Genomic DNA, 27,091 nt, shown 5'->3' with positions numbered 1-27,091 from the left:
GAGGTCAAATTCGGGTTTCTCGAAAACCGACCAAACCCCGCCCAGTCTCTCGAAAAGACGGATATCTCTCAGATTGCACTAACAGAGTTAAAGTCAACTTCCAGTGCACTCAAAATACAAAACCAACCCATCTAGCAGTCGGCCTTCCAACAGTTTACCGACCACCAGCGAAAATCAGAAGCTCAATCTTCAATGGCGGGAGCAATTCCATTCTTTCTCCCTGTCATTGCTCTCGTTGTCTCTCTGATTGGTTTTTCCTCTACAACATACCCTGTAGTTTCTTCATCTGCTTCTATCTGCGTCATTGGTGCTGGGGTCGGCGGGTCATCGCTGGCTTACTTCCTCAAGACGTACTCATCCGACCAAAATATGCCCACTCTCCGAATCTTTGAAAAGTCCGGCGTCGTGGGTGGTCGGATGGCGACAGTCAAAGTCGTCGGCGACACATTTGAGGCCGGTGCATCAATCATCCACCCAAAGAATATGCACGCCGTACGGTTTGCTCAATTGCTGAACTTAAAGAGGAAGACCCGCGTAGACGACGACGCCTCATCTATAGGCATTTGGGACGGGCGGAAATTTCTCTTCAAGACAATCTCTTTGCCGCCCAATTCGAGGTTTGGGAAGATCATTTCGTTCTTAAATTCATTTCTTGTACTTAAGCGATATGGATGGCCACTATTCCTGATGCAGCGATTTGTGGAGGTTGGTCTCTCTTTACTGTATCTAACACGTGCCCGCATTTCCAAATCCTGTCTCTAAATTATCCTTTTTGGTTACTGCAGAGAACAGTTAATTGTTTCTTGAAATATTATCAACATTTTGAGTCCAGACCAGTTTTTGAGACAGTAGAGGAGATGCTTAAATGGGCGAATTTACATTCACTCACCCAACGCAGTCTGCAAGAACAATTAGCCGAGGCAGGATTATCTCAACGACTGATTTCTGAGCTTGTAACAGTAAGATGATAGAAACCTATTATTTTTCGGTGTAGATTATTCGAGACGAAGCAGTAGTATTAGATTTGATGTCATTTTTTAGTTTTACAATTTATACTTTTTATCCACCTTGATGGATGCTGAGGAGGCACTTAAATATTGTTCTTATGTGGGGGAGGCATGGGAAAACCCATTTATTTTAATTTTGTTTTAAAATTTCATTTAGTGAAAACATTGTCATGTTTTATAAAAAAATATCATCATATTTAAGTCCCCTCCTTGGGAGCCTCTCATACTGTGCTTATTCCAAAGAAAGATGGTGCAGACTGCCAACGTGATTTCCGGCCCATTACTTTCGTCTATAGCCTGTATAAGCTCATTGCTAACGTTCTAGCGAACTCATATGGTTCTAGCTCATATTATTCTTATTGTGCTTATTGGCACCTAGCAGAGTGCTTCCCCGAGACAAATCTGCAGTGTGGCTTTCTCAGCCTATGAGCTCCTTCATTGTTTCCATTAGTTAGCCTCCCTAGTGTCATCCTTAAATTAGACATGGAAAATCTCATTCAACAGAGTTACTTGGTCATTCCTTGACTATGTCCATTATAAAATGGGATTTTAGGAGAGATAGAGGATATGGATCTGGAGTTGTGCTTCCTCTGCATCCCTTGTTTACTCTTCAATGGTGCCACTCATGGCCACCTTAAGAGCTCAAGAGGACGGCATCAAGAAGATCTCTTGTGCCCCCTTCTAATTATCATTTTGATTAAGCTCTGGCCACTCTATTTAAATTTACCAAAAAAATATAGTTAACATCCAGGAATCTCAAGGTCGGAATTGCATCGAAAGGAGGCTTTCTTTGATTTTCTTCTGCAGCCAGGAAATCTTCAATTCTTATTGCATTGAAGGAGGAGAGGATGATGGCGGACCTCAAGGTGAGGATTGGTTGCTTCACTGATTTGCAAGGTTGGAATTTGGTGAGCAGCTGCCAAAATTACTGCAGAATTTGGAGACATCTCAATCGATTCAAGTGTTGCAGAGTCTAATGAACAACTGACCTAATTATGAATGGTGAAATCAGCTATTAAGGTATAAGGGACATTTTGAGTACTTCCACAGGGTTCACAGCTGAAGTCTACTTCGTTGGCCAAGTTTCATGTGTTCTGAGGCAGGAGACACTGGCTTCCTTCTCACATATGTTCACCTTGGTGCAGTATTTCTTTTGTGAGGGGCTGAAAGGTGAGTAAAGAAATTTGTGACTGAATGTTCAGAATGTCAGCAACAAAATAGGACACTTCATCACCAGAAGTCCGCTTCAGCCATTGCCTGTGGCAAATGCGGTATGGTTGGACATTTCAATGGATTTTTATTGATGGCTTGCCATTATCCCATGAATATACGTGGTTCCAGTAGTGGTGGACTGTTCCTCTAAGTTTGCCCATTTCTATCTGTTAGCTCTTTTGTACATGGCTCAAAAAGTGGCAGAGGTGTTTGCAAAATGTTGTACGACTTCAATGATGCCAAATTCTATCATATCTGACCATAATCTTGTTTCTCACTTATGTTAGGAATTTTTTAAGTTATATAAGTAGTAGTTGGAAATGAGTTTTGCTTATCAGTATTAAACAAATGCTTGGAGACTTACTTGAGGTGTTTTGTAGGGGGGACCACCCTTTCTCGTGGGTGTATTTTTGTCATGGACTGAATTATGATACATAGTGTCATAACTTAGCCAAATGATTCCATTTCAATCTCTCCATGGGCAACCTCCCTCCACAATTGCCTCATACATTTGTGGAACAACTGCGTTGATTGACATGGAAGAATGTCTTTGGATGAACTTCTGAAGGACTTGATAGCACATTTGCAGAATGCTCAGCTACAAAAGGAGGTTGCTTATGATGAGCGGCATACTAAGCGAGAATTTCAAGTCGGTGATATGATTTATTTGAAGCTCTAGTCATATTGTCATGGAGTGTTGGACAATGCTGCTTTTAGCAGGTTGTCACATATATTCTATGGACTATATCGTGATTTGCTGTGGATCAAAACAGTGGCTTCCAAGTTGGAGCTTTGTATAGAATCTAGTGTCCACTTATTATTTCATGTGTCTTAAGTTGTGGGTGGGTATAGGAATAGATGTGCCACCAACTCTATCTCAATTCTACTTCTCTGGGTCTCTCGGCCCTAGCTTTGGCATCACTTAGGCAGCAGAGGATGTGCCGAAATTGGAGATAACAAGCAAGTGCTTAATCCATTGGCAGGAATGTCCTTGTGAAGATGCCACTTGAGAGGATGTAGCAATTATAACAGCCTGATTTCTGCACTTGGAATTGTGGGGGTGGGGGGGGTTGATGGATGGGTAGAATAGGTATTTAAGGTGTTTTCTTTGATGAAAAGAGAACCAACTATTTTGCAAAACCCTGGTGTGAGCCACTGGTTGCTGACCTTCCGGTGAAAATGCTCGAATTCTCTTTTTTCTCTATCTCTTCTTCTCTTCCAAGCTCGACATATTGATATGGATTTCTCCTCAAGGCACTATTTTTTTGTTCATTTGGTCCAATCCCATCCTTGCTGCATTCCCCTTTTTTTTCCAACCCTGTCCCCGTGTTGGCCCACAACCCATTCATTCTATAACATAACCTTATAACAATTGTAAAATAATTTTTTTGAAATAAATGAGAATTATAGTAAAGGCAACAACAAAAACGAAACCAATTATAGCAGCCCTCCCTTTACAATACGGGATTGTAGGGAGGCTCCTTGCTTGGCCAGTGAGTCAGCTAAGGAATTAGTTGAATGAGGTACATGGTTCCAAGAACAATGAAAAAGGGATACAATATTAGATATGCGATGGAAGACTGGACAATGGCGTCAAGGAGGAGTGATGAAGGAATGCCCTAACAGGCCAAAGCTTCAACACATCAGTTTCTCTCATCTCTCTCCAACAACTGCCTCTTTATTAGAGCTACCTTTCTCTGCCAGAGAAATTGAGCATGCCGTTCTAGGCATGGAAAGTGATAGGGCGTGTGGCCCTGATGGTTTCAATGGGGATTTTTTAACAAGATGTTGGCCTCGGCTCAAGGAGGATATCATAGCTGTGATCCACGACTTCTTTAGAAATGGTATCACCTTTCGTGGTATTGGCGTATCTTTTATTGCCTTGGTTTTGAAGAAAGCTAGCATTGAGAAGCCAGAGGACTTCCGGTCAATCAGTCTTGTCACAAGTGCTTACAAGATTATAGCTAGAATTTTGGCTCACCGTTTAAAGGTTCTTCTCCCAACCGTCATTCACGGAGGGCAAGGTGCTTTCCTTAAAGGAAGAGAAATTTTGGATTCTACTATGGTAGCTCATGAGCTTATTAATCATTTCTGTCGTAACAAGGATCCAAGAATTGCCCTGAAACTCGATCTCGAAAAGGCTTTCGACAGAGTCAACTGGATCCTGCTTGATAAGATTATGGAAAAAATGGGTTTTGGTGAAAAATGGAGATTTTGGATCAGAAGTTGTGTGAGCTCGGCCTTTTATTCTCTCATCCTCAATAGCTCAGTTTGTGGGTATTTCAAAGGGACCAGAGGGATCAGACAGGGTGATCCAATTTTTATTTTTTATTTTTTTTAAATGATACTGATTTTTATTAAGACAAAAGCTCAAAAGAGCATATTAAAAAGAAGGAAATCCTTCCCATACAATGAGAGATTGCTGGGAAGTTCCGAATTTTGCCAATTTATCAGCCAAATAGTTGGCTGATCTAGGAATGAGATTCCAATTACAATGCGTAGAAGATACAATGTCAGCAATACTATCAGTGATGGGCCAGTGACACCAAGGGGGGAGGCTGTCTTTAGAACACCAACTAATAATCGTCTTCAAGTCGCCTTCAATGATTAACTCGCCATGGAGACGATCCCTGAAGATTTGGAGGCCGAACAACAGAGCACTAACTTCAACAGTATTAGAATCGGCAATGCCCACCGGACCAGCATAAGAAAGAATGGGGTCTCCATTGTGACCTTTGAATACACCACCTGCTCCTGCTGGACCAGGGTGATCCACTTTCCCCGCTTCTATTTAACATGGTTGCTGAATTCCTCTCTGCAATGCTTTACTCGGCAGTCAATCTTGGGTGACTTCTTCCTACTAGTACCCAATAGAACTTTAATGTTCCCACCCTCCAGTATGCAGATGATACCATCATATTTGGAATCGATAACATTGATGGAGCTAGAAAGATTAAAGCGGTATTGGGTCTCTTCGAATTAGCTTCTGGATAGAAAGTCAATTGGGGAAAAACCTCTCTCATGGGTTTCAATGTCAGCCCTAAGCAACTTACAGAGATGGCGAGTTTATTAGGCTGCACAACAAGCCACCTACCAGCAACCTATCTCAGCCTGCCATTATTCAATGGCCGCATTTTCAAAAGTCTTTGGAATCCGGTGGTTGAGATAATTGAATCCTGGCTAGCAACCTGGAAGGGGGATCGACTCTGTAAGGTTGGGAGGCTCATCCTCCTCAAGTCTTGCATTGCTGACATCCCAAACTATGTACTATCATTTATGCCCTGTCCTACATCCATATGTAAGACTATGGATAAGCTCAAACTAATATTTCTATGGAAGGGATCGAGTGATGCCTTTAAATATCATTTGGTCAAATGGGATGATGTCTGTTTGCCAAAAAATATGGGTGGCCTGGGGATTCGGAAATTCAAGGAAATGAACCAAGCGTTGCTCCTAAAATGGTTATGGACCTTCTTCAAATCTTTGGAAGGAAATGGTTCTTGTCAAGCTTGGTGGTGACGCTCATTGGTGGTTTTCAGGAGGGAATCAAAGAGGTCTATCTCCAATTTGAAGAGCATTATACCTACTTCTTCCAAAATTTTCCTCTGCCAATAGATTCTTTGTTGGAAACGACATGTCCCTTAAGTTTTGGGATGATTTGTGGATGGGGTAGAGCCACTACAAAATGCTTTCAAAAGTCTTTTTCTCCTCTCCGCACGTAGAGAAATTTCAGTAGCTGATGCTTTTGAGAGGGGTAGTCTGAGCCTTCATCCCAGAAGGGGTCTATCTGATATAGAGGCTTTGGAAGCCAGCCGTTTGATGGATTCTGGAAACTCGGTAAAAATTCGACTTTCAGAGGCCGACAGGTTCATTTGGTTGCCGGACAAAAGAGGTAATTTCTTTGTATCATTTGCATTCAGATACATTAATGGCTGGAATCTGTCTCAAAGGGAGCATGTCTATTTTGTATGGCGTCTCTGAGCACCTCCTAAGATAAAATTCTTCATGTGAAGCGCTTGTCAAAGCAAGATTCTGTCGACAGACGTGCTTAGAAGAAGAGGTCACCCCTCAATCGACCCCCTGTGCCCTTTTTGCAACACTGAAGTTGAAACCACAAGCCCCATTCTGCTACAATGCATCTTCTCATGGAAGTTGTGGACTTCCATTCTTAGTATGATGGGATTACAATTCTGCGTGGTGGCTGATCTAATCTCTTTCAGCAAGTCGCTCATTGGTACTCCCCTTCCGGGTCTTAGAAAAGAGATGCTCTCCACTTGTGCTAGTTTCATTCCATGGGAGCTTATGAATGAACGCAACCGAAGGCGATTCGATGCAAAAAATGAATCTGCGGACTGTGTCACAGACCGAGTGGTGGGACATATCTCTTCTTAACTTCTGACTAAGAAGTATTTCTCCTCCTTAGTGGGTACCCCTATCCGTGAAAACTGGAGAAATTTGGCAATGATGCACTCTGGGACAAGGGTTCAAGTTATGTAGGAATGGACCCCTTCTAAACCCGGTTACCTTAACTTGAACTCTGATGGCTCTTCTCTTGGTAATCTTGGGATTTCTGGCATTGGAGGGATTATTTCGGATCTTTCCGATAATCAGCTTTTCTCTTACGTTGGCCCTTTAGGTATATCCGATTCTACGTCAGTTGAGCTTCATGGCATCTTCAATGGGCTCCATGTTTTCAAAGACAAGTGCAGTGGTCCCCTTCATATTGAAGGGGACTCAAAGGTGGTCATTGGATGGTGTGAGTGTGCATCCTCTCCCCCGTGGCGTCATTGGGATATTTTTGGGGATATTCTATAAATTACCTCAATTTTATCTTGTATTTGGTCTCACATTCCGAGATCCACAAATTCGGCAGCAGATGTGGTTGCCAAGCAGGGAGCTACCCTACAATCGCTTGTTGTCAGGGATTTGCTCCCTCCTCTTTTGTAATTTCTCTTGTTAATATAAATACATCTTTATAAAAAAAAAAGGAGTGAAAAACGGAAGAGCACCAATTGATAACCACATGAGAGTCTTCTTCAACGATGTGGGGGACCGACAAGGTGATGACAAAAAATGATGAGCCCTCGGAGAAGGACACAAAGCTCAGCAGATGTTGAATTGGAGTTTCTCATAGGAAATGGGAGTGTTCCCCTCCGCAGCCCTAAAAACACCACCATGTCCAGCCACCCCCGGCTTTCCACGAGTACTCTCATTGAAGTTGAGCTTAATTGAACCCGACCAAGGGGTTTCCAAGGGTTGTAAGCATAAGGGTGCAGAGGGGCAGCCATGTTTGTGATGAGTTGCCAATTCGAGCGAAGAGAAATGCCGGCAAGGTTGGTGAATTGCTTCCTGGTGTGGAGCCAAGAGAAGATGTGGGCAATGATGACGACTGAGACCTCTTCCATAGTGCAGTATGATTGGTTAAAACACCTATTATTTCACTCCTTCCAAAGAGCCCATGGTATATGGACGAGGCAGGCTGAGAGCATAATCTGCCTAAGCTTGGGCGAGGCAGAGTCCAAAAGGATCAGACCAGCACTAAAACGGTCCCAAGGCATGCAAAAGTGGAGCCCAATCTGGTGGAGGATGCTGGTCCAAACATGCCAAGAGAAGTGACAATGTAGCAACAAGTGAGGACCGTCTCATCACTTTGGATGCGAAAGGGGCATAAACTGCATGGGGATGTGATTCCATGCCTCATATGATTGTCAATTGTCAAGTATCTTGTTTAAGAGGGCGCACCAAAAGAAATTTTTTATCTTTAGGGGAGTCGATGTGATCACTCCTTGTTTGTGATGAAGAGGTCCTCTAGAATTGTGGTGCCTTTTGGTTTATGTGGATGACATTATATTATCTTGGAGTGATATTTTTGGTATAGAGGATACCAAGTGTCATTTGTCTGCACATTTTCGAACTAAAGACCATTGAAATACTTTCTGGATATTGAAGTGGCAAAAAGTAAATAAGGTGTTGTGATGACACAACGTAAGTATGTCACAGATATGCTTCAAGAGTATAGTTTGTTGGGAGCCAAGCCACCTGATACCCCAATGGAAGTGGGGCATGATCTCCATGATGAGTAGAGTGATGAATTAAAACAGTATGAGAGGTTAGTGGGAAAGTTAATTTTTGCAATAGTTACTAGACCTGATATTTTTTTTGTATTAAGTAGTGAGCCAATTTATGGAACGTCCTTGAACAATATACATAGAAATTGCACAAAGAATTTTAAGGTATTTGAAAGGAGCACCAGGAAAAAGGTCTTTTCTTTAGACCTAACAATAGTATGAAGATAGAGGCTATCTCTGCTGCAGATTATGCAAGGTCCAAACTGGATAGAAAGTCAACCTTTGTATATTGTGTCTTCCTAAGAGAAATTTTGGTTTGTTGAAGAAGTAAAAGCAGAATATTGTAGCCTGGTCTAGTGTAGAAGCTAAAAAAAGGTCTTTTCTTTAGACCTAACAATCATATGAAGATAGAGGCTATCTCTGTTGCAGATTATGCAGAGTCCAAACTGGATAGAAAGTCAACCTTTGTATATTGTGTCTTCCTAAGAGAAATTTTGGTTTGTTGGAGAAGTAAAAAGCAGAATATTGTAGCTCGGTCTAGTGTAGAAGCTGAATACAGGGGAATGACTCACAGAGTGAGCGAGTTGGTGTGGGTTCGGTCAGTCTCACAAGAGTTGGGTTTTAATTAGGATGAGCCAATGAGCTTGTTTTGTGAAAATCAGGTTGCAATCTTTCTTGCAGTTGTCATCTGGGACCCAAAAGCAGTTGACGCCACACTCACTATGCCAGGCCATTTCTCATTCGGCTTGCGTTTCCACGATCACACCCTTAGAACCTCATGAGCGTTAGCTAGCATCTATGGGCCTACTCGACACCGCGATCGGGCCTCTTTCTGGGAGGAAGTTTTCCAACTCATTCAATTATGGGACCTGCCCTGGCTACTGGCAGGGGACTTCAATTCTATTCTCCTTTGCTCAGATAAAAGCCCTCTCGCAACCAGAACCTCGTCCATCATGAGAGCTTTCTCCGATTTCATTAGCAGCCTTGTGCTCTCAGAGATTCCCCTCTCTAGGAAAAAAATCACTTGGACCAATTGTCAGACCCCCCCTGTTTTGTCAAAGCTGGATCGATTTTTTGCAAACAACGAATGGGGCCAACTCTTCCCTAACATTTCTAGCCAAGTCCCAAACAATACTCGCCCACCTGCTTGGGGATGATCCCCCTTCCGTTTCGAAAATGCTTGGATACTTGTTGAGTCCTTCACTCCTTCACTCAAAAAATGGTGGCTTGAGCAGGAGACTCATCCCAACCCGGGTTGGGCTTTTCCTCTAAAACTCAAAGCGCTTAAGGCGAATATCCGATTATGGGCAAAAAATCACCGTGTTGTTGCTGCTTCCCAAAAAGATTCGGTTCGTCGCCTCATATCTGAGCTGGATCTACTCGAAGAACAAAGGTCTATCTCTCCTCCTGATTTACTTATTAGAAATCAATTAAACATGGAGTATATGAGTTTACTTCGTTTAGAATCGGTCCGTTGGAAACAACGTGCTAGATTCCGCTAGATTGCCGAGGGAGATGGGAACACAAAGTTTTTTCATTCCATCGCCTCGGCCAGGAGGAGGACTAACCGTATCACTACTTTCTGTCATGGGGACCAAGTGATAACGAATAGTACCTCTATATCTAACCTTCTGGTGAAGTATTTCTCAGACTTGTATACGGAAAAATGTTACAACAGACCTAAGCTCCCGCAGCTCGATGTCCAACGAATCTCTTCTGACAACGCTGCAGATCTGGAAAAGCCATTCACCACTGAAGAAATTGATTTGGCTGCCCTTGGCCTTCCAAAAGATAAAGCTCCTGGACCGGATGGCTTTAACAGTGAGTTTTACCATTGTTTTTGGGATCTAATAAAAAAGGATGTGTACGCTCTCATCCACAATTTCCACGAAGTCGATATAACCCATAGAGTAATCGGTGCATCTTTCATAGCCCTTATCCCAAAAAAGTCAAATACTGAATTGCCCCAAGATTTTCGACCCATTAGCCTCACCACTAGCTCTTACAAAATCATTGGTCGTCTCCTGGCAAATCGGCTCAAAGCCCTCCTTCCCAAGGTTATTAATCCTAGTCAAAGTGCGTTCATCCATGATAGGAACATTTTGGACTCTTCTATGACCACTCATGAGCTTTTAGATTCTTTCAAAAAATCTTCCCAACCCAGATTCGTCCTAAAAATAGATTTTGAGAAAGTTTTTTATCGGGTTGATTGGCAACTTGTAGATCACCTTTTCGATCGAATGGGTTTTGGCACTAGGTGGAAATTTTGGATGAGAAGTTGTATTTCTACCACATCTTATTTTGTCTTCATTAATGGAAAGCCGTGTGGTTTCTTCAAATCTTCAAGGGGGATTAGACAAGGTTATCCTTTATCCCCTTTTCTGTTTACTCTCATTGGCAAGTACCTTGCTTCTATGATCTGATTTGCTAAGCGCTTGGGTTAGCTTAGTCCTGTCTTTGAAGACCCGAACCAAGATATCCCGATTTTACAGTATGCTGATGACACAATTCTTTTTGAAGAAGGCTCTATGAGACAAATTTCTCACATGAAAGCCATGTTGAACATCTTCGAACTAACAACTGATCAAAAGGTAAGTTGCGCAAAATCCTCTATCATTGGTTTTAATATTGACTCCTCTGTATTAAACTCAATGGCAAGTTATTTGGGGTGTAAAGTTGCGTCACTTCCGGGCACCTATTTGGGTCTGACTCTGACCCTTGCTCTACCAACAAAAAGTGCCTGGTTCCCTATCATTGAACGCCTCAAATGACGTCTTGCATCATAGAAAGGAGGATTTTTGTCCAAAGCAGGTAAGTTGGTTCTCATTAAATCCTGTTTACATGGCATACCGTCTTATTTTCTATCATTGTACCACTGTCCTGCCTCTGTTCGAAATAGAATAGAACTTCTAAAAAGGAGATTTTTATGGGATGGGCCAAATGGGGAAAGAAAGTATAGTCTTGTAAAAATGGGATGATATTTGTAAACCCATCTTGAAGGGTGGTCTCGGGATTCGGGATATTGTAACTACCAACTCAGCCTTACTATTGAAATGGATACGGAAATTTAATGTGCAACCTACTCTGTTATGGCGGAAAATGGTTGAAGCCAAATCTGGGAAAGATATTGGGTGGTGGCTTGATGGTGGGAGACTTTACAAATTATCCCCAGTATGGAAGAAAATTGCCTAACTCTTGCCTGTCTTTAAATCCGCGGTCAAATGCTATATTGGTTCGGATCGTCAAGCTAAGTTCTAGACCGACTGGTGGGCTGGTTCAAGCAGTTTCAAAGATAGTCGTGGACGTATTTATCGCCTGTCAAGAGTTCAGGTTGCAACGACTGACCTCTGGTGAGAGGAACTTAGATCTCAGACGAGCCTTAACAGATGATGAAGCTTTGGAAGCTGCAAATCTTGTCACAAATCTCTCTGCAGTAAGAATCAAAAACTCATCAGATACACTAATCTGGACGCCATGCAGGTAAGGTATGTTCTCTACTGCTTCTGCCTATTAGTTCATGGTCTCTCCCCAAGCACATCAATCAGCTCATCCAACTGCTTTTGCATGGTCTCTACATATTCCACCTCGTGCAAAGTTTTTCATTTGGACCACTTGTTGGAAAAAAATCTTAACCTCCAACGCATTAATTCAACGTGGAAATAGTGTCCCGGACCCATTATGCCCATTCTGCAATTCCTCTCCTGAAATTGTTGATCATATCCTTTTGCATTGCGAATACGCTCACTTGGTTTGGACCGAACTAATGAACAAAATTGGGTTACAATATTGCCCTTCGCAACCTCTACATGACACAATCTTCACAACGATAAGTGCTCGTCTTCCCAAACTGGGGAAAATATTAATTTCTTGTTGTGTTGGGTACATGGTCTGGAATTTATGGAAACAGAGAAACAACAAAAAATTTCATCAAAAAGCTCTTCCTTGGAAAATTCTCTGTAACAGAATCGTTGGACAAGTGTCATCTTAGGTACTCTTACGGATGGAATGTTGTAACTTACAAGGATCAAACTTGCCCGGAAACTGGCGACTTATTGCAGAAATGTCCTTTCCGCCCAGACCTCCTATCATGGCAACTTGGTCTCGACCTCCAGTAGGGCACTTTAAACTAAACTTCAACGGAAGTGCATTTGGATGCCCGGGTCCTGCGGGTTTTGGCGGAGTGATTCATGATGAAAATGGGAACCTTCTTTTATCATATGCGGGTCCGATTGGTATATCAGATTCAACAAGTGTGGAGTTACACGGGCTGTTTAATGGGCTGAAACTCTTCAAGCAAAAGATGGAGGGCATTCTCTGTGTTGAAGGAGATTCAAAAGTAATTATCAATTGGTGTACGAAGCCTTCAAAATCTCCTTGGCGGCATTGGGAGTTATATGAGGATATATGTATTTTAATTTCCCAAATACACTATAAGTGGAATAACATTCCAAGATCTGCTAATTATTTAGCTAACATTCAAGCTAAACAGGGCATTTCCCTCCAACAGCTTGTTGTGGAGGAAGGCCACTTTAGCTAGGTATTATATTCTCCCTTTTTTGAAATATATTCACACCTTTCTTTCAAAAAAAAAAAAAATCTTTCTTGCAAGTAATTTAATTTTCAATGAGAGGACTAAACATATTGAAGTAGATTGCCAATTCATTCGAGATGCGGTGATGAAAAAGGAGGTACTAACTCCATTTGTTCGTTCTAGAGATCAGTTGGGAGATGTCTTCAGCAAAGCTCTTGGCAAGAGAGAATATATTTTGTAACAAGTTGGGACTCTTGAATATATACGCTCTAGCTTGAGGGGGGAGTGTTAGAAAATACATCCAGGGGTATTTTGGTCATTTTACCACTTCTATGGCTAATTTTCTTTATGTAATCATATTTTTCATGTTAAATTATATCAATGGTTAATTTTTCGTGTACATAGGATGTGAAGTTAGGGAGATAAAAGGGGATTAGGGTTTATTAAGTGTATTGGGGTATTTTTGTAGTTTGTAACTCGAAACACTTATTTAAGAAGTCTGGGAATTTGTGTACAGTTCCCAATGAAGCCTTCTCAGGCTATTTAAAAAATTCTTCTTCTCCTTTCTCCTTTTCTCTCAATTTCTCCTCTTCCTTCACCCAAATCTTTATTTTTACAATATGTATGATCTGCAAGCCAGCTTAGCAATTTCTTCACTGTAAGATCTCAACAAGGAATATTAATGTATTTTGTCATAAGTTAGAGCTATTTGAGATCTATGCTCCCACTTGAGGAGCGCTGAAAATTGTTAGCGCATATTAAGGTTGTTATGGTCGTATCAGTGTTAAGGATATATTTATAAAGCTAGAACTACATATATCTAATGTGGTTGGTAATATATCTATGTGTCATCATGTATTCATAAGATTAATGGCCATAAGTATGTAGGGGCATAATGGTCATTTATCTTAAAATTTTAAATTAATGATATGGGGAGAGGAGTCATGGTCATTCCTAATCTTTCTTCTCTCTTGTTTCTGAATCAATTTCTTCTCTTATTCTCTTCTTTCTTGGATTCCCATCCTCTAAACTCAAAGAAGTCATTTCTTGAAAAGTTTATAATTAGAAGATTTATGATTAACAGTTTTCTTTCTTTCATTATTTACCGCTGGAAGTATTATGCTAGTTATTTCACTTTAGGAAGACGAAGTTTGATTTACAATTTGATAACTCAATCCCAGGAAAGATATATAATGGTAACAACACTGAGCATATCTAATGTATGGCTGAGTTTTAATAAGAATATCAGTTTCTAGGAGTTTATAAATAGGGGTTAAAGTTTCAGTATATGTTTTAATCTATTTTGTCTTATCTTGTCCCTTACGTCTTTTTGTGAGATTTTTTTTTACAAATCCAACTCTAGCTTCTAGACTGTATCAAAAGATTACATATTAAAGTAAATATGGGTTCGGTTGTTTCTACTTTTTTTTTAGTGAAATTATCATTTCATTAAAGGGAAAGAAGGCATACAAATCAAAAATTAAATGAGTGCTCCTTCCCTTACAACAAGGGATTGGAAGAAACTTCCATCCTTAGCAAGAGAGTCAGTTAGAGAGTTAGCTGATCTTGGTACATGTGTCCAAAAACATTGAAAAAGGGGAACAATGTCAAAAGTTTAATGAAGAACGGTCTAGTGTCTCCACGGGGTGTTAGATATAGATGAACACCGGCTGATAAACTTGCGAGTCTCCTTCAATTATGAGAGGCCCACCGAGATGATCTCTATAAATGGAGAGGCCTCGAAGGAGAGCAAAGAGTTCAGCTTCGGTAGAGTCAGCAATGCCCATCAGACTAGAGTAAGTGATGAGAGATTGTCTCTTTGCACCATAAGTGACTCCACCAAATCCTGCAATGTCCGGACTACCACGGGCACTACCGTTAAAGTTCAGCTTAAGAACTCCCTGAGGAGGAGGCATTCAGGCTTGATTGATGGGTGGGTGGGGTGGGACATGCTGGCAAGGGCCATCCAATTGAAGCACAGTGAAGACCCGACCATTCTCTGAATTCTTTCCTGGTACGTAACCATGCCGAAACATGACAGATAATGCTGCTGGCCACGCTCTCAGCGCAGCTGGCCTTAAAATTGAAACGTCTGTTGTTACTTTATTTTATTTTGTTTCCCATTTCCATCAAAATCAAGTTAAAGGGAGAAAACTACTTCCTATATTTATGAAATATACATGTTAGTCGAACAAGAATAATGATCTGCAGAGTGAAGGTTCAACTTGGTTTTAAATATATGATTAGGGCCAACTTTATCTTTATAAGATTTATAGACATATGGAAATGTGTTAGTAGTTTCTTAATGAACTTTTTTATTTATTTGAGGGGTTCATTTCAATAAATTTAATTCTGATCAGCTTTATTTTACTTGCTTTACTTTCTAAGTTGACTTGTTTAAGTGGTTGATTGTCATAATACCTGATGTACAATATAAATGGGCACTAAATATTATTACTTCCTTTTCAGTTTTAATTACATAAAATATCTGTTTTACAGTAGCTTTTTGCATAATCATGCTTTGGCAGGTGATTACAAGAATCAACTATGGTCAAGATGTGAGTATAAGTGCACTTGCTGGGACTGTTTCTTTAGCAGGCTCAGATTCAGGGTTGTGGTCTGTTGAAGGAGGCAACTGGAAGCTTGCTGATGGCTTGATCAATCATTCTAATGCTTCATTAAATCTCCACGAAGAGATCATATCAGTCTCCCGCTCTGGAAGCATTTATGTGCTCGACTCAACCAAAGGAAGTTCTTATATTTGTCAAGTAGTGGTAATCGCCACACCTCTGGATGAGTTAAACATCGACTTTTCTCCTCCAATTTCAGTTCCCCAGAGGAAATTACAGCATACTTACACAACTTTTGTGAGGGGCTTGTTGAACCCTGTAAGTATTATTATGTCATTGTTAGCTTCTTGTAGATTCTTTTGCTGTAAGTTCTTGCCACCCTCATAATTCTCTTTAGGATCGTTGTTCCTCTACATGGTAATCTAACTCTTCTAAATGTTTAGGTCAGGTGCAATACACCCACGAAAACAATCAGATTGAATGCTATAATTTAGTACTAAAAATATAAATCTCATCTTCCAAAGTCCTTGCTGACTGGGCAATTCTAGTCGATCTCGCTTGTTTTTTTCCCTCAAGTAAAATAGCCATTACTTAGTTACTGTTGTGTCACTTTTTGCCATATTGTGATAATCTAGACATTAGAGAAATTTGAATTTTGAGGTTGACATAAGAGAGGAAAGAGGAGATTTTTTTTTTTTTGCATTAAATAAGTCTTGGTGATTTTTATCAACCCCTGATCTTTATGAGAAAGCTAAGTAAAATTACAACAAAGAGACTAAAATACGAGGAGCCAAGGGATGGGCCAATGAGGTAGGAGATTAGTGAGTTCTTCCCGAAAGGAGTGGCGCTCCCAGTAGCGAGTGGGCCCATAAAATCCAGCGAGGCCCCACATAAAACCAATGCATCTGTGCCATAATTTTATTCCAATAGAGAATGAACCTATAACGTGACCCAAGACCTCAACAACAGATGAATTCCAAAGGAGGAGAAGACCTCCAGAAAAGCTGATAGCTTAATAGCAAGCCACTCCATAATGCTACAACCCAATAAATCATGGACAGAGTTAGAAGGGTTTTGACATTCAGATTCTTGCATGATTACAATTTATGGGTGGCTTCTAGAAAGAAGATTGTGCACAGTGTTGTGCATCCTAGGAGGTCCAATCCCATAGACGTTTCATGAGGTTACAATCATTTCCTTCCTTTTCAGTTAACTCCTGAGGTGGGCTTGTTTGCTGGTAAGTAGCCCTTGTAAGTCACACCTATTCTCTTCACAAGTTCCATTATGCGGCTCCAAGTTTCCTCATCAAATTTGCCACATTCAGACTGTAGAGCCTGGAAGAATTGTTGGTTTCTGTCAGCAGGTGGAGGGAAACAGAAATCACCCAAGACCAAATCAGCTGGTGGGTGGGGCGAGTTGCTGGATTCTCCAGGAGAGGAGGCTTTGGATGCGATGTGGCGAGCAAGCAACAGGGTGGGAACAAGGGAGTTTCTGGGTCACCAGATGTAGACTCGCTATCAGAGAGCGGGGGTGGGGTGCGGGCAGTTGAGGGATATAATGAAGAGGGGGTACAAAGTTTGGCAAGCTGGTGGGTTCGCCAGTTGGGGGGGCCTCCAAGTGAGAGAAGAAGGGGCCAAGTGGCAGAGGCAGTGGGAAGACCTGATTTTGCAACGAAGCCAGGTGGGGGGTAGAGGGGTCGGGGTTTGAATTTGAAATGAAGGGTAGGGGAGGTAGCCGTAGGCAGAGTAGCAGGAGGCTGTCAAAGGTGACAGGGGGCGGGGGTGTATGCAGGCAGGCAGGTCGGGTGGGTCACTAGGTAGGCTGGGTTGTGACAGTTGGTGAATCGGGGTGGGGTTTCATCATTGTTGCTGCTGCTGGTGAAGGTAACAATGTCACCAACGAGACCTCCAAACAAAATGTCGAGCCAAAAAGAGGATTGGCCGGTGTCAAGTTGCAAGAAGGACATCCTAGATTGGATGCTACTGGGATTGATGAAAAGCCAGGCACGGTCGAGCCTCCGGCAATTAGCAGTGCATTTATCAAGCCGGATGAGGGTTCCATAATGGTTGGCGATGAGGTTGAAGACACTCTCGCCCCACAGTTCAGGCGGAAGACCTGCAATTTGGATCAATTGGCCAAGGCATTGTCGGTGCAAGGTTGGGTTCCAGTCTCGGTCAGAAGAAATGAGGGCAGAGACGAGAAGGCAAGCAGCCATCCAGTGATCCTTGAGTGATCGAAAAGTGAATATCCACTCACCTGGACAGAGGTAAGAAGACTACGGGCTGTAGTTGAGGTGCAGCTGACGAAGATGGTCAAACTGTCGACAGGTGAGGCACCCGAAGTAACCAAAGCTGCACATTCCAATCAGTCGAGGCCAGAATGAAGCAAGTGTGGGGGGACCAAGATGGTTGGGTGGTTTTGATCAGAAGGTTGGTTGTTCGGATTTTGCAGGGGTGAGGGTGGGGGGACTGGGACATGAGGCGGGATGAGGGAGGGGGCTGCGGGGGGTGGTTTTAGGGTCATCGGATTGGGTAGAAGCGGGGGGTAAACGTTTACAAGGGTGGGGGATTGGTTTTAGCCAACGGCGAGGACAAGAGGAAGTGTCAGAGGCATTGGGTAAATCGGGTCCAGCCAAAGGAGGTATTCATGCCTCTGAAATGGTAATGCGGCCCATGGTGGTTCGGTCCCAATACTAGACGATGCGGCAGTTGACAACACCTCTCTAGTGAACGGTGAGAAAGCTGAATCGCCAGGGTCCAAACCAGAGCTCTTTGGACCTCGGTGGGGAGTCATGAACAACAGCAGTAGCTTCCATGAACTGGGAGATGAATGAGGCACAAGTAGCAATTGGAACGGTAATGAAGGCACAACGAGCCCCAGTCCTCACTGTCGCCTGAATGCAGGGAGTGGCACGGAGAGCCATTCGTATGATTGACAGTGAGGTTGGGTTGTACGCAAAGCAAAATGGACCAGTGGGTGGCATCGCAGAGTCGTGGGGGGTGCTGGTGTCGATTCTGTTGTCAATGGACGGTGGTCTAGTTGGCGGTGTCGTCGTCGTCGTCATTTGCCCTTAGAGTGTCGTGTGGAATGCCAGGCTTGGAAGTCCTCTCTGTCTTTTGTGTTGCGGCAGTGAGGTGAGATTGGAGCATAGGCTGGACATTGGTTGTCAGTGGTGATGTTCTCTGGTTCTCGCCGGGAATGAGAGTTCGGCAGGGTCATCAGGATTCGCCCTCGAGATCTACGACGGGGGTGTCTGTGATGTCCACTGCAATCAGGGGGAATTTCCGATCAAGGACGACTAGGGGTGACATTGAGGCAAACCTGCATATCTTCGAGTTGGACTTGATTCAAATACTTCAAAATCGAGATCGAGCCCTATAATTTTAACCGAGTTTGAGCTCTAGTTCGAGCTGGTTCGAGTTCCAACCACATGTAAAACTTTACATAAAATACATGTCAAATAAATTGCATATAAAATTATACATAAATTTTACCTAAAATTGGGCATAGCTTCTACATAAAATTGGATACTCTTTTAAAGAGATTCTCCCAAAACAAAAGTCTTTCTGGTCAAAGAAGGCTTTATTTTCAAGTTCGGAATAGAAGAGATCTATGATGAATCGGTGGAGTACTTCAAGGCTAAGGACTGCTCCCAAAATGAGGATTCCTTGTTACTAATTAGTGCTACTTTTTATATTTATGTTGTCATGGCTTTGCTGGTAATAAGGAAGACATTAATTGAAAAAATTAAATGTTGCTGCTCACGCAAATTGCCTCAGGACTTCTGGTTTTCTACATGGAAAATACTAGCTCAAGAAATTAGAGAAGCATCAGTTTGAATTCATGAATCTGGTAACACAATTCTCACTCACAAGAAAACTAAGATGAGACTTTCCATTATTCCTGCTCCTTGTACCCGAAAAAGAACCTCTTTATTGCCCCTTCATTTATAGGTAACATCATCTTTCTTTATTCCTTCACTTTTCATTTCTGCACAAACACCCAGAGCCTCCTCAAACCTGCCAAGCTTGGCGTATATTGAAACCAATGTATTATACAAGACCCTGTCCAATCCATTACCTTCATACTTTATTTTTCTTGAACAAATTTAAACCTTCATCCACTCTCCCAGCCTTGGCAAATTCTTCGATAACATTTGGCCCCACATTCCTCTCTGTCATCTCTGCCATGATCTCCCTCTCACGACAAGCTCCCTGTACACGGAAAAAAGCCTTTTTACTAACCCTTCGATGGCTTGGAACGCCTATAAAAAATAAATTTTGCTGCAATTGCTCCTTCGGTGGAATAGTTTCATGGCGACTTCCTGAACCCTAGGCCCCCCGGTTAGGTCTACCTCCACTCCTAGGACCTATGGGACCTTGTGCCTCAGATCCTTGGACGATCTCATTAATTCCAACAACGCCTTGGACCAGAAGTAGAATGCTGCTGACCCGAATTCTGATGCTTTGATCACCAACTGATTTTTCAGTTGGAGGAAATCATCTGGGTCCATCAGAAGGTGAAGATCTTCAATCTCACCGAGGATCTTCCATATCCGCTCCTGAAGCCAGCAGTCGCATCTTACGGCAGAGTCCAAGAGTTTTCCGAATCTATTGCATTTGTTAGAGAAGACAAGATAAGCGGAGAGTTGATGTGAGAGGAAGAGGAGGACTGAAGGACTAACCTGATTTGAGAGATTTCTGAAGACGTCACCGAAGGCTCAAAAAAGTCATTTAAACTACCGAGCCGGCTTGCAAGCTTGCAAACCGAACCTCGGCTCATGTAACTAAACGAACAAAATTTGAGATCGGGATGGGTCGAGCCGAACTCGAACTATTCACGAACCGGCTCTGTTCGATGCCACCCCTAGGGACGACGATCACCTCTCTCATTCTCACGTTGCTCATCTCTCTTTCGTTGCTCAACTCTCCCTCGCACGTCGCACATCGCACGTCACTCACTAGAGCAATGTGTTTCTTCTCCTTTGAGCTTCTTTCTTTCTTTGAAAAGAATAACTCTCTTTCCCTCTTCAATCTTCACTTTTTTTAGTAATAATTTCACCGGAATCAGCCATTGTTTACTACCAAAAGACACCTGTATTCTCATACCAAACACGCTGGAATACACTAACACACCAGCCAAGACTAAGAAATTACCAAAAATACACTGCCTGCGCAGAGGAAGTGGGCCCCACACACCCCTGAAAAATTCGAGCACCAAAAGCACAATTGAAGACTTTGCATTGCAACTATTCCGTAATGAAAGACTGCAAGCAAATGGATAGTCACTTTAGGCTGATGTCAACCTTGAAGATGATGATGTAGGCAACTTGCAGGTCTAGAAGACTTGCACAACACAAGATTGGGAAAAAAACTCCCAAACAACCTTCTATAGGCACAAAAAATTCATAAAGTTGTTCAATTGATGGTGCACACCATTAACCTTAGGGTTATGGCACAAGAAAAGAAAAGAAATATCTAACCTCCAATCAACAAAAAATTCTAAAATTTCCTTTTCCTAGAGAAGTCACCAATTTAAAAGAGGGAAAGAAGACTTTGCACCTTGCGGCAATTGAATCAAAGCTCTAATACCATGTAGAATATAATAATAGACAATCTAGCCCACATGGTGGGCCCCCAGAAGATTCTGATCATGGCTGAGTGGGAGCCCCCCCCCCCCCCAGAGATTGCATTAAACTGAATTTCGACTGAAGTGCTCTGGGTTGAGGTAAATGCTCTTTATCTTGGGTTGAAGATTTTCAAAGATAGACTTCAAGGGAAGCTGCTGATAGAGAGAGACTCTAAATTGGTCATAAGTTGATGCTCTAATTCAGCCACTCCCCCTTGGAGGCATTTGCCAATTACTTCTTCTATTTCAAATATTGTATCTTCCATTTCTTGTACTTGGAATCACATTCCTAGGTCAGCCAATTATGTGGCTGATAGGCTAGCTAAATTTGGAACCTCCCAGTAATCTCTCATTGTTTGGGACGGCTCCCCTTCCTTGTAATTTTGCTCCTTTGAGTTTTTTAATATAACTCAGCACTAATTAAAAAAAGAAAAGAAAATAATAATAGACAAGAAAAAAGTGAAAGAAAGGAGAAGAGAGAGGTGTATGTGAGAGATAGAGAAGAGTGCAAGAGTGAGAGCACTCTTAGGGGTTAGAAGTCAACCCCTTTTTGTATTAAATATTCACTTAAGTGAAATAACACCAAATTACAATAGCCCCTCTACACATAAAGCCTTAGAACTCTCTAAGTACAACTCACAATAAAATGAAAATTGAACTATAAAACTCTAACATGAATACCAACATATTAGTATACTATGTGGGACATACGAACATAGTAATTGACCAAAATACCCTTATACATCTATTTAAACAGCTGATAATAAAACACCAACAGTATGCTAGAGAAGCAAAAATAGAGAACAGGTAGAATTTCGTGATATTGAAGAGCAGCTGCAATGTCAAACACCAGTAGTTGATCATCAGCCAATCTCACGAAATAGCAGTAACTAAAAAAAATGGACATTAGACAAGCTTCAAGCTTGGTATAGCAGCAACGTGAACAGAGAATATAAATTTCTGAATATTCCAAACGGAAAAATAGAAGCTAGCAGAGAACACAAAAATAAGAATACTACTGAAAAGAAAAAAACTTGTTCCAGAAATTCCAAGATCATGATCAGAAAGTTGCAGCACTAGAAACTCAAAAGGAAACAATGCTCGAACCAAAAAGTGTGTTGTGTGAAGCTGGCTTCAGACCAAAAAACATACAAGTCTAATGATTTTGGCGACGAGAGAAGACACCTAGACCAGCGACAAGCCTTTTCTTTCTTTTTTTTTTTCTTTTTTTTTCCTTCTCCTTTTCCTCCTGTTCTTCATCTTTCCCTTCCTCTCCATCTTTTCGTTCTTCATCTCAAGAACATAACTGCTTTGATACCATATGAAAATTAGAGAACGAGAATGTAAACAATAGGAGAAATTGTGAAATCAATGAGAGGAGAGAAGAATGTATTCTTCTCTCAAGCTACACATTTATTTATAATGTAATTGAATTTCCTAATTACATTCTAACTAAATTTCTTAATCACCCTATTACACCTAAATATAACTTACTAAAATAAACATTAAGGAAATTTAGACAAAGCAATAACTAAAAACACAAAAACTGAAAATTAGGAAACTAAACATGTTGTTTATTCCTCCCTAGCTCTCTTTGTGCCTTCCACTTTCCTTCTTGAGCTGCCTTATCTTGTGAGACTTGCTCTTCCATGAGTCTCCTTAGACTCCATGAAACCAGCTTCTTTCACAGCTGGTTATCAGATGCTTATTATGTTATCTCTGTACTCAATTGAGGTCTACTACTGGCTTTTGTATGTATGTTGGTGGCAATCTTGATACATGTAAAAGTAACAAACAATTGTAGGTAGATAAGTTGAGTGCAAAAGTAGAATACGGAGTTATGCTTTAGACAGCGTGTTAGTTTATGTGGATTATAGGTCTTCTGGAAGAGTTTGTATTTCCTATTCAGCAGCCTATGAAGATGTTTTCTGACAATCATTTTACAATTTCATTGTTAGGAATCCCATTATTTCATGAAATGATGAAATTTATAGAAGTAGATTGCCTTTTTTTTAGAGCTATAATGAATGGATCTTTTTTTACCCCTTGTGTAAAGTCTTCAAAACAATTTGGCAACATATTTACCAAGTCACTTCCTAGAAAGGAGTTTATTATGTTATTTCACAAGTTAGATTAAGGGCAAGTTTGTAATTATTGGTTCTTTTATTTAGGTTGTGTTTGGTAAGTGTAGTTAGTTAGCTTGTCACAGCTTGATTAAGTCTGCAAAATGAAGGTTATTATAATCATTCTGTTTGTATTATGTACTTAAATCAGTTAGGGATGGACTGCCGCCCTGATCTGATTGATTAATGAAAAGTACGATTTCTGCTCATCTCGCCAGCTTGACACACTTCTTGTTGAAATCTCAATCTACAAAAGAAAAAAAGAGAGGTCAATATTTAGGTGGACCCTTATTCCTGTAGGACTATTATTTCACAACTTTTGCTTATTTTCCAAAGAGAGTAGAGTTTGGAGAATTTTTGTCAAAGCACTCGAGGGGATTTCTAGTGATTCTTAATATGTTCACTACAAAGCTTCCAAGAAATGACAGCAAAGAGATTAGAATACCTGTGACCCAAGCGCCACTGAAGTTACATATGAATGATACCATCATAGAACTGCAATTACTCGGTACAACTGTCATGAGAATTGTAAAGTTGGGTCCAAGGCCTATCCCAAAATGACTAGCCAACTTAGAAAACCTCTTTCTCAACTAATAAAATCAAGATCTTTGTACTTACTAATCCATGTAGGACTATTCCTTAACACTCTCCTTCACGTGTAGGTCCTCTTTTGTGGCTCTACAAGTGGATAATTTTAGGTGTAGGCCCTCTTTTGTGACTCTACAAGTGGATAATTTAGGTGTAGACCCTCTACAAGTGGATGCTTTTAGGTGTAGACCCTCTTTTGTGGCTCTACAAGTGGATAATTTTTAGGTGTAGGTCCTCTTTTTGTGGCTCTACAAATGGATAATTTAGGTGTATGCCTTTTTTTTGTGGCTCTACAAGTGGATAATTTATCATCATTTAAAAAAAAAAAGTGGATAAGTTATGTGTAGGCCCACATTTGAGTACCCGCTCTGATACCATGTAAAGTTGAGTCCAAGGCCCATCCCAAAATGACTAGCCAACTTAGGAAACCTCATTCCCAACTAATAAACTCAAGATCTTTGTACTCGCTAATCCATGTGGGATTATTCCTTAACAATGATAATAATAAAAAATTCTCTAATAGTGTTCTTTTGATTTGATGTCATCCATAGCAGGAATGCCAGTAATTCTTGCAGGATTGTTGCATATTTTTACATGAAGGAACAACTGTACATCCATTGAATTACTGGTGAGAAGCCAGATGGCATGAACCATCTTTTCTGATGACAAAATCCACTTGTTTCAGGATATTGTGTTTATTCAGTTAAATTCTTCCATCTAAAACATGCTTAGTATGTTATCTGCATTCTAGTTATTTGACTATGACATACTGTTGTTGTTTTTAAGGCATATTTTGGTCTAAATTCTGGCACGGAAATCCCAGACCTTGTTGGAACCATTGAAGATTCAAGTCTCCCCTTCTCCTGCATTGGTGTGCAAAAAACATATAATGAAGATGACAAGGCTTATAAGGTCTTCTCTCGTTCTGCACTTCCAGAAGATCTTCTGGATCAGATCTTCAGGTAAATTTCCAACTCAATAGGCAATGTATCTGTGCATGTAAACTACACTGAAAATCTTGTCGTTCTAACTATTGTATCAGTGGAAGAAAAGTAACAGGTTTGAAAGATAGAAGTTATGCCAATGTCAGTTTTTCTCATTATGTACATGGGAGTAAAGTTGTTTTACAGCGATTTTAAGGAGATTATTTTAGACATCACCAAAATACTAATATGTCAATATTATTGTTGACAGTACAAGGAAGGAGACAATTCAACTAAATTGGGCTGCATATCCTCACTTTGAGGCCCCTGAAGTGTTTGCACCATTTGTGTTGGATGGATTCCATTTATATTATATAAATGCCTTTGAGAACGCAGCAAGTACAATAGAGACGAGTTCAGTTGCAGCAGAAAATGTTGCCCGGCTTATTTTAACAAGACTGGCATCAGGATCACCTTCAAATGTGAATCACTTATGGATGCCTGCTTCTGAATATGGACAACATGTAGACCTGTGAAGGCTTGGTTGGATCCAAATTCAGAAAGGGTCCTTCTTCCATAATCTGAAGAACCTGTCTCTCCATTCCAGGTTTCAGGTCCATGATATGTATTATTTATAAGCTGGAACCTGTTTGGTTGTCTGTCTTAGAAACTCTATTTTAATTAGGGTTGTTTAGATGTTCTATTTTTAATCATAATTATGTAAGTATAATTAGCCTTTTGTATCCTATGAAAATGACCATATTTTCATTTAAAAGTTGAATTTGTGATACACATGAATTTCTAGTATAGTAAGGCTCACTGTGCATACCCCACTTTTGGTCTATATATCCCATTGTGCTAGGCTCTCCAATGCACCCATAAGTTTTTAAATAATGATAGTTCTACTTTTTAAGTAGAAAAAGTGTAAACCATGTATATGTGAAATGAATAGCAAGAACAATACACGTCAAAGGGGATTGTATACAGGGGAACAATATAATAGATATGTAAGATGAAGGAGCTAACTAGGAAATATTGGGACATTAAGGATACTTTTTAAAATAAGGGACAAAAGGGGGTGTTTTGGAAACTAATCAAGGAAGAAGTGATAGAAGAGAATCAAGAGAGGGGGGAGGACACCATTTTCTTCTACTTGTCCTAGAAAACTGTTAAAGATAAATACTTCATTGACTTATTATAATCAGAGTATATGAACCTCTATTTATAATAGAGGAAAAAAGTAGAGTTCTATTACAATTAAACTACTTTTGTCCCAATTACACCCAAATTCTAATACTTAAAGACAAGTCTTAACATAATTAAATAACCCAATATAAATAGAAGACTAACATGACTAAAACACTTTAAACTGAAACTCTTCTGTGAAACCTCCTTCCATAATAATTCTGGCTCTGTAAGATTTCTTATTGTGTAAGACTTCTTATGCCACCTCACGTGATCATGGTAGGTCCCATATCTTATGGGTTTGGGCTCGTCTTTCGACACTTTTGGATATATAGGTCTTTCGTGGTCTTATGGGCTTGGGTCCATGTTCTAAGACACTTGGATATGTGAGTCTTCCTTGGTCGTGTGGATTTGGGCCCATCTTCCAACACTCCCCCTCAAGTTTGGGGTGAGATAACATCATGAACTCTCAGCTTGTTGCAAATGATGTATAAGATTTTCTTGTATAAAATGGCAATCCTCCATATCTTTCAACACTCCCCCTCACGTTGGTGCTCTCTTCTATGAGACCCAGTTGGCATAAGATAAGTGAGAGTAAAATTACTCCAAGCCTTATGACATCACTCCATACTCCAGTCATAACCCATGCCGGATGTAGGGCACTCTCCTATCATTCTCAGGTAGTGGACTTCTATCTTTCACAAGTAGGGGGTCTACTCATAAAAACTCCTCCATCACAGTGTCCCAACCCGGGTACCGTCTCTCACATGTTGAAATGGGTGATAAGTGCCTGTCATTCATAAGACGACGATAAAAGACGTGATACGTGATAAATGTTTGTCATTCACAAGACGACAATAAAGGACGTGATAAGTGGGTAATGCCTGTCATTCACACGACGGCGATAAAAGACCTACGGGTATATATATAAGTCTCAATGGACACCCATATACATGATGGACTTAAACTCCCAACAGAAGTGATACTCAAAAGGTTGGCCCAAAGATATATGTGAGAGTCAAATAAAGGATCGTATGAGTAAGGTTGTCAAATAACCAATAGGTAAAGGGTAAACAGGAAGATAGGATGCTGAGGCCACCACTTCTTTAATAATAATGTCTCATCCAAAGAGACAAAATAACTGCAATTGAAATGGGCTTGGGCCCATATAACACGAATCAAAATAATAAAAATCCTTGTAAAATGACCCATGAAATAATCTGATGCTAGTACCTATACCAAATAATATGTTGACC

The 27,091-nt window shown here is 40.9% G+C and overlaps 1 protein-coding gene across 1 annotated transcript; it reads left to right on the top strand.

Annotated features, from left to right (window-relative positions):
* The first annotated feature begins 100 nt into the window (after positions 1-100).
* LOC137946320 (farnesylcysteine lyase) lies at positions 101-25,459 on the top strand. Its single transcript, XM_068792562.1, has 5 exons — positions 101-705; positions 786-959; positions 15,347-15,706; positions 24,514-24,689; positions 24,922-25,459. The coding sequence occupies exons 1-5, from the start codon at positions 193-195 to the stop codon at positions 25,184-25,186; spliced, it is 1,488 nt and encodes a 495-aa protein (XP_068648663.1). The 5' UTR covers positions 101-192; the 3' UTR covers positions 25,187-25,459.
* The last annotated feature ends 1,632 nt before the right edge of the window (positions 25,460-27,091 follow it).

This window comes from Aristolochia californica, unplaced genomic scaffold (assembly GCF_029961685.1).
Source record: "Aristolochia californica isolate CCGP_79_NKW_82.1479 unplaced genomic scaffold, dmAriCali1.0.hap1 SCAF_12, whole genome shotgun sequence".
Lineage (NCBI taxonomy): Eukaryota > Viridiplantae > Streptophyta > Magnoliopsida > Piperales > Aristolochiaceae > Aristolochia > Aristolochia californica.
The sequence above is the reverse complement of the archived record's forward strand: the minus strand, read 5'-3'. Positions and strand labels throughout refer to the sequence as shown.

Excerpts from the sequence above, each read along its gene's own strand:
- LOC137946320 (XM_068792562.1), top strand. The coding sequence starts at position 193 with ATGGCGGGAGCAATTCCATTCTTTCTCCCTGTCATTGCTCTCGTTGTC. Across the intron at positions 960-15,346 it reads TGATTTCTGAGCTTGTAACA|GTGATTACAAGAATCAACTA; the intron begins GTAAGATGATAG and ends ATGCTTTGGCAG. Across the intron at positions 24,690-24,921 it reads CTTCTGGATCAGATCTTCAG|TACAAGGAAGGAGACAATTC; the intron begins GTAAATTTCCAA and ends TATTGTTGACAG.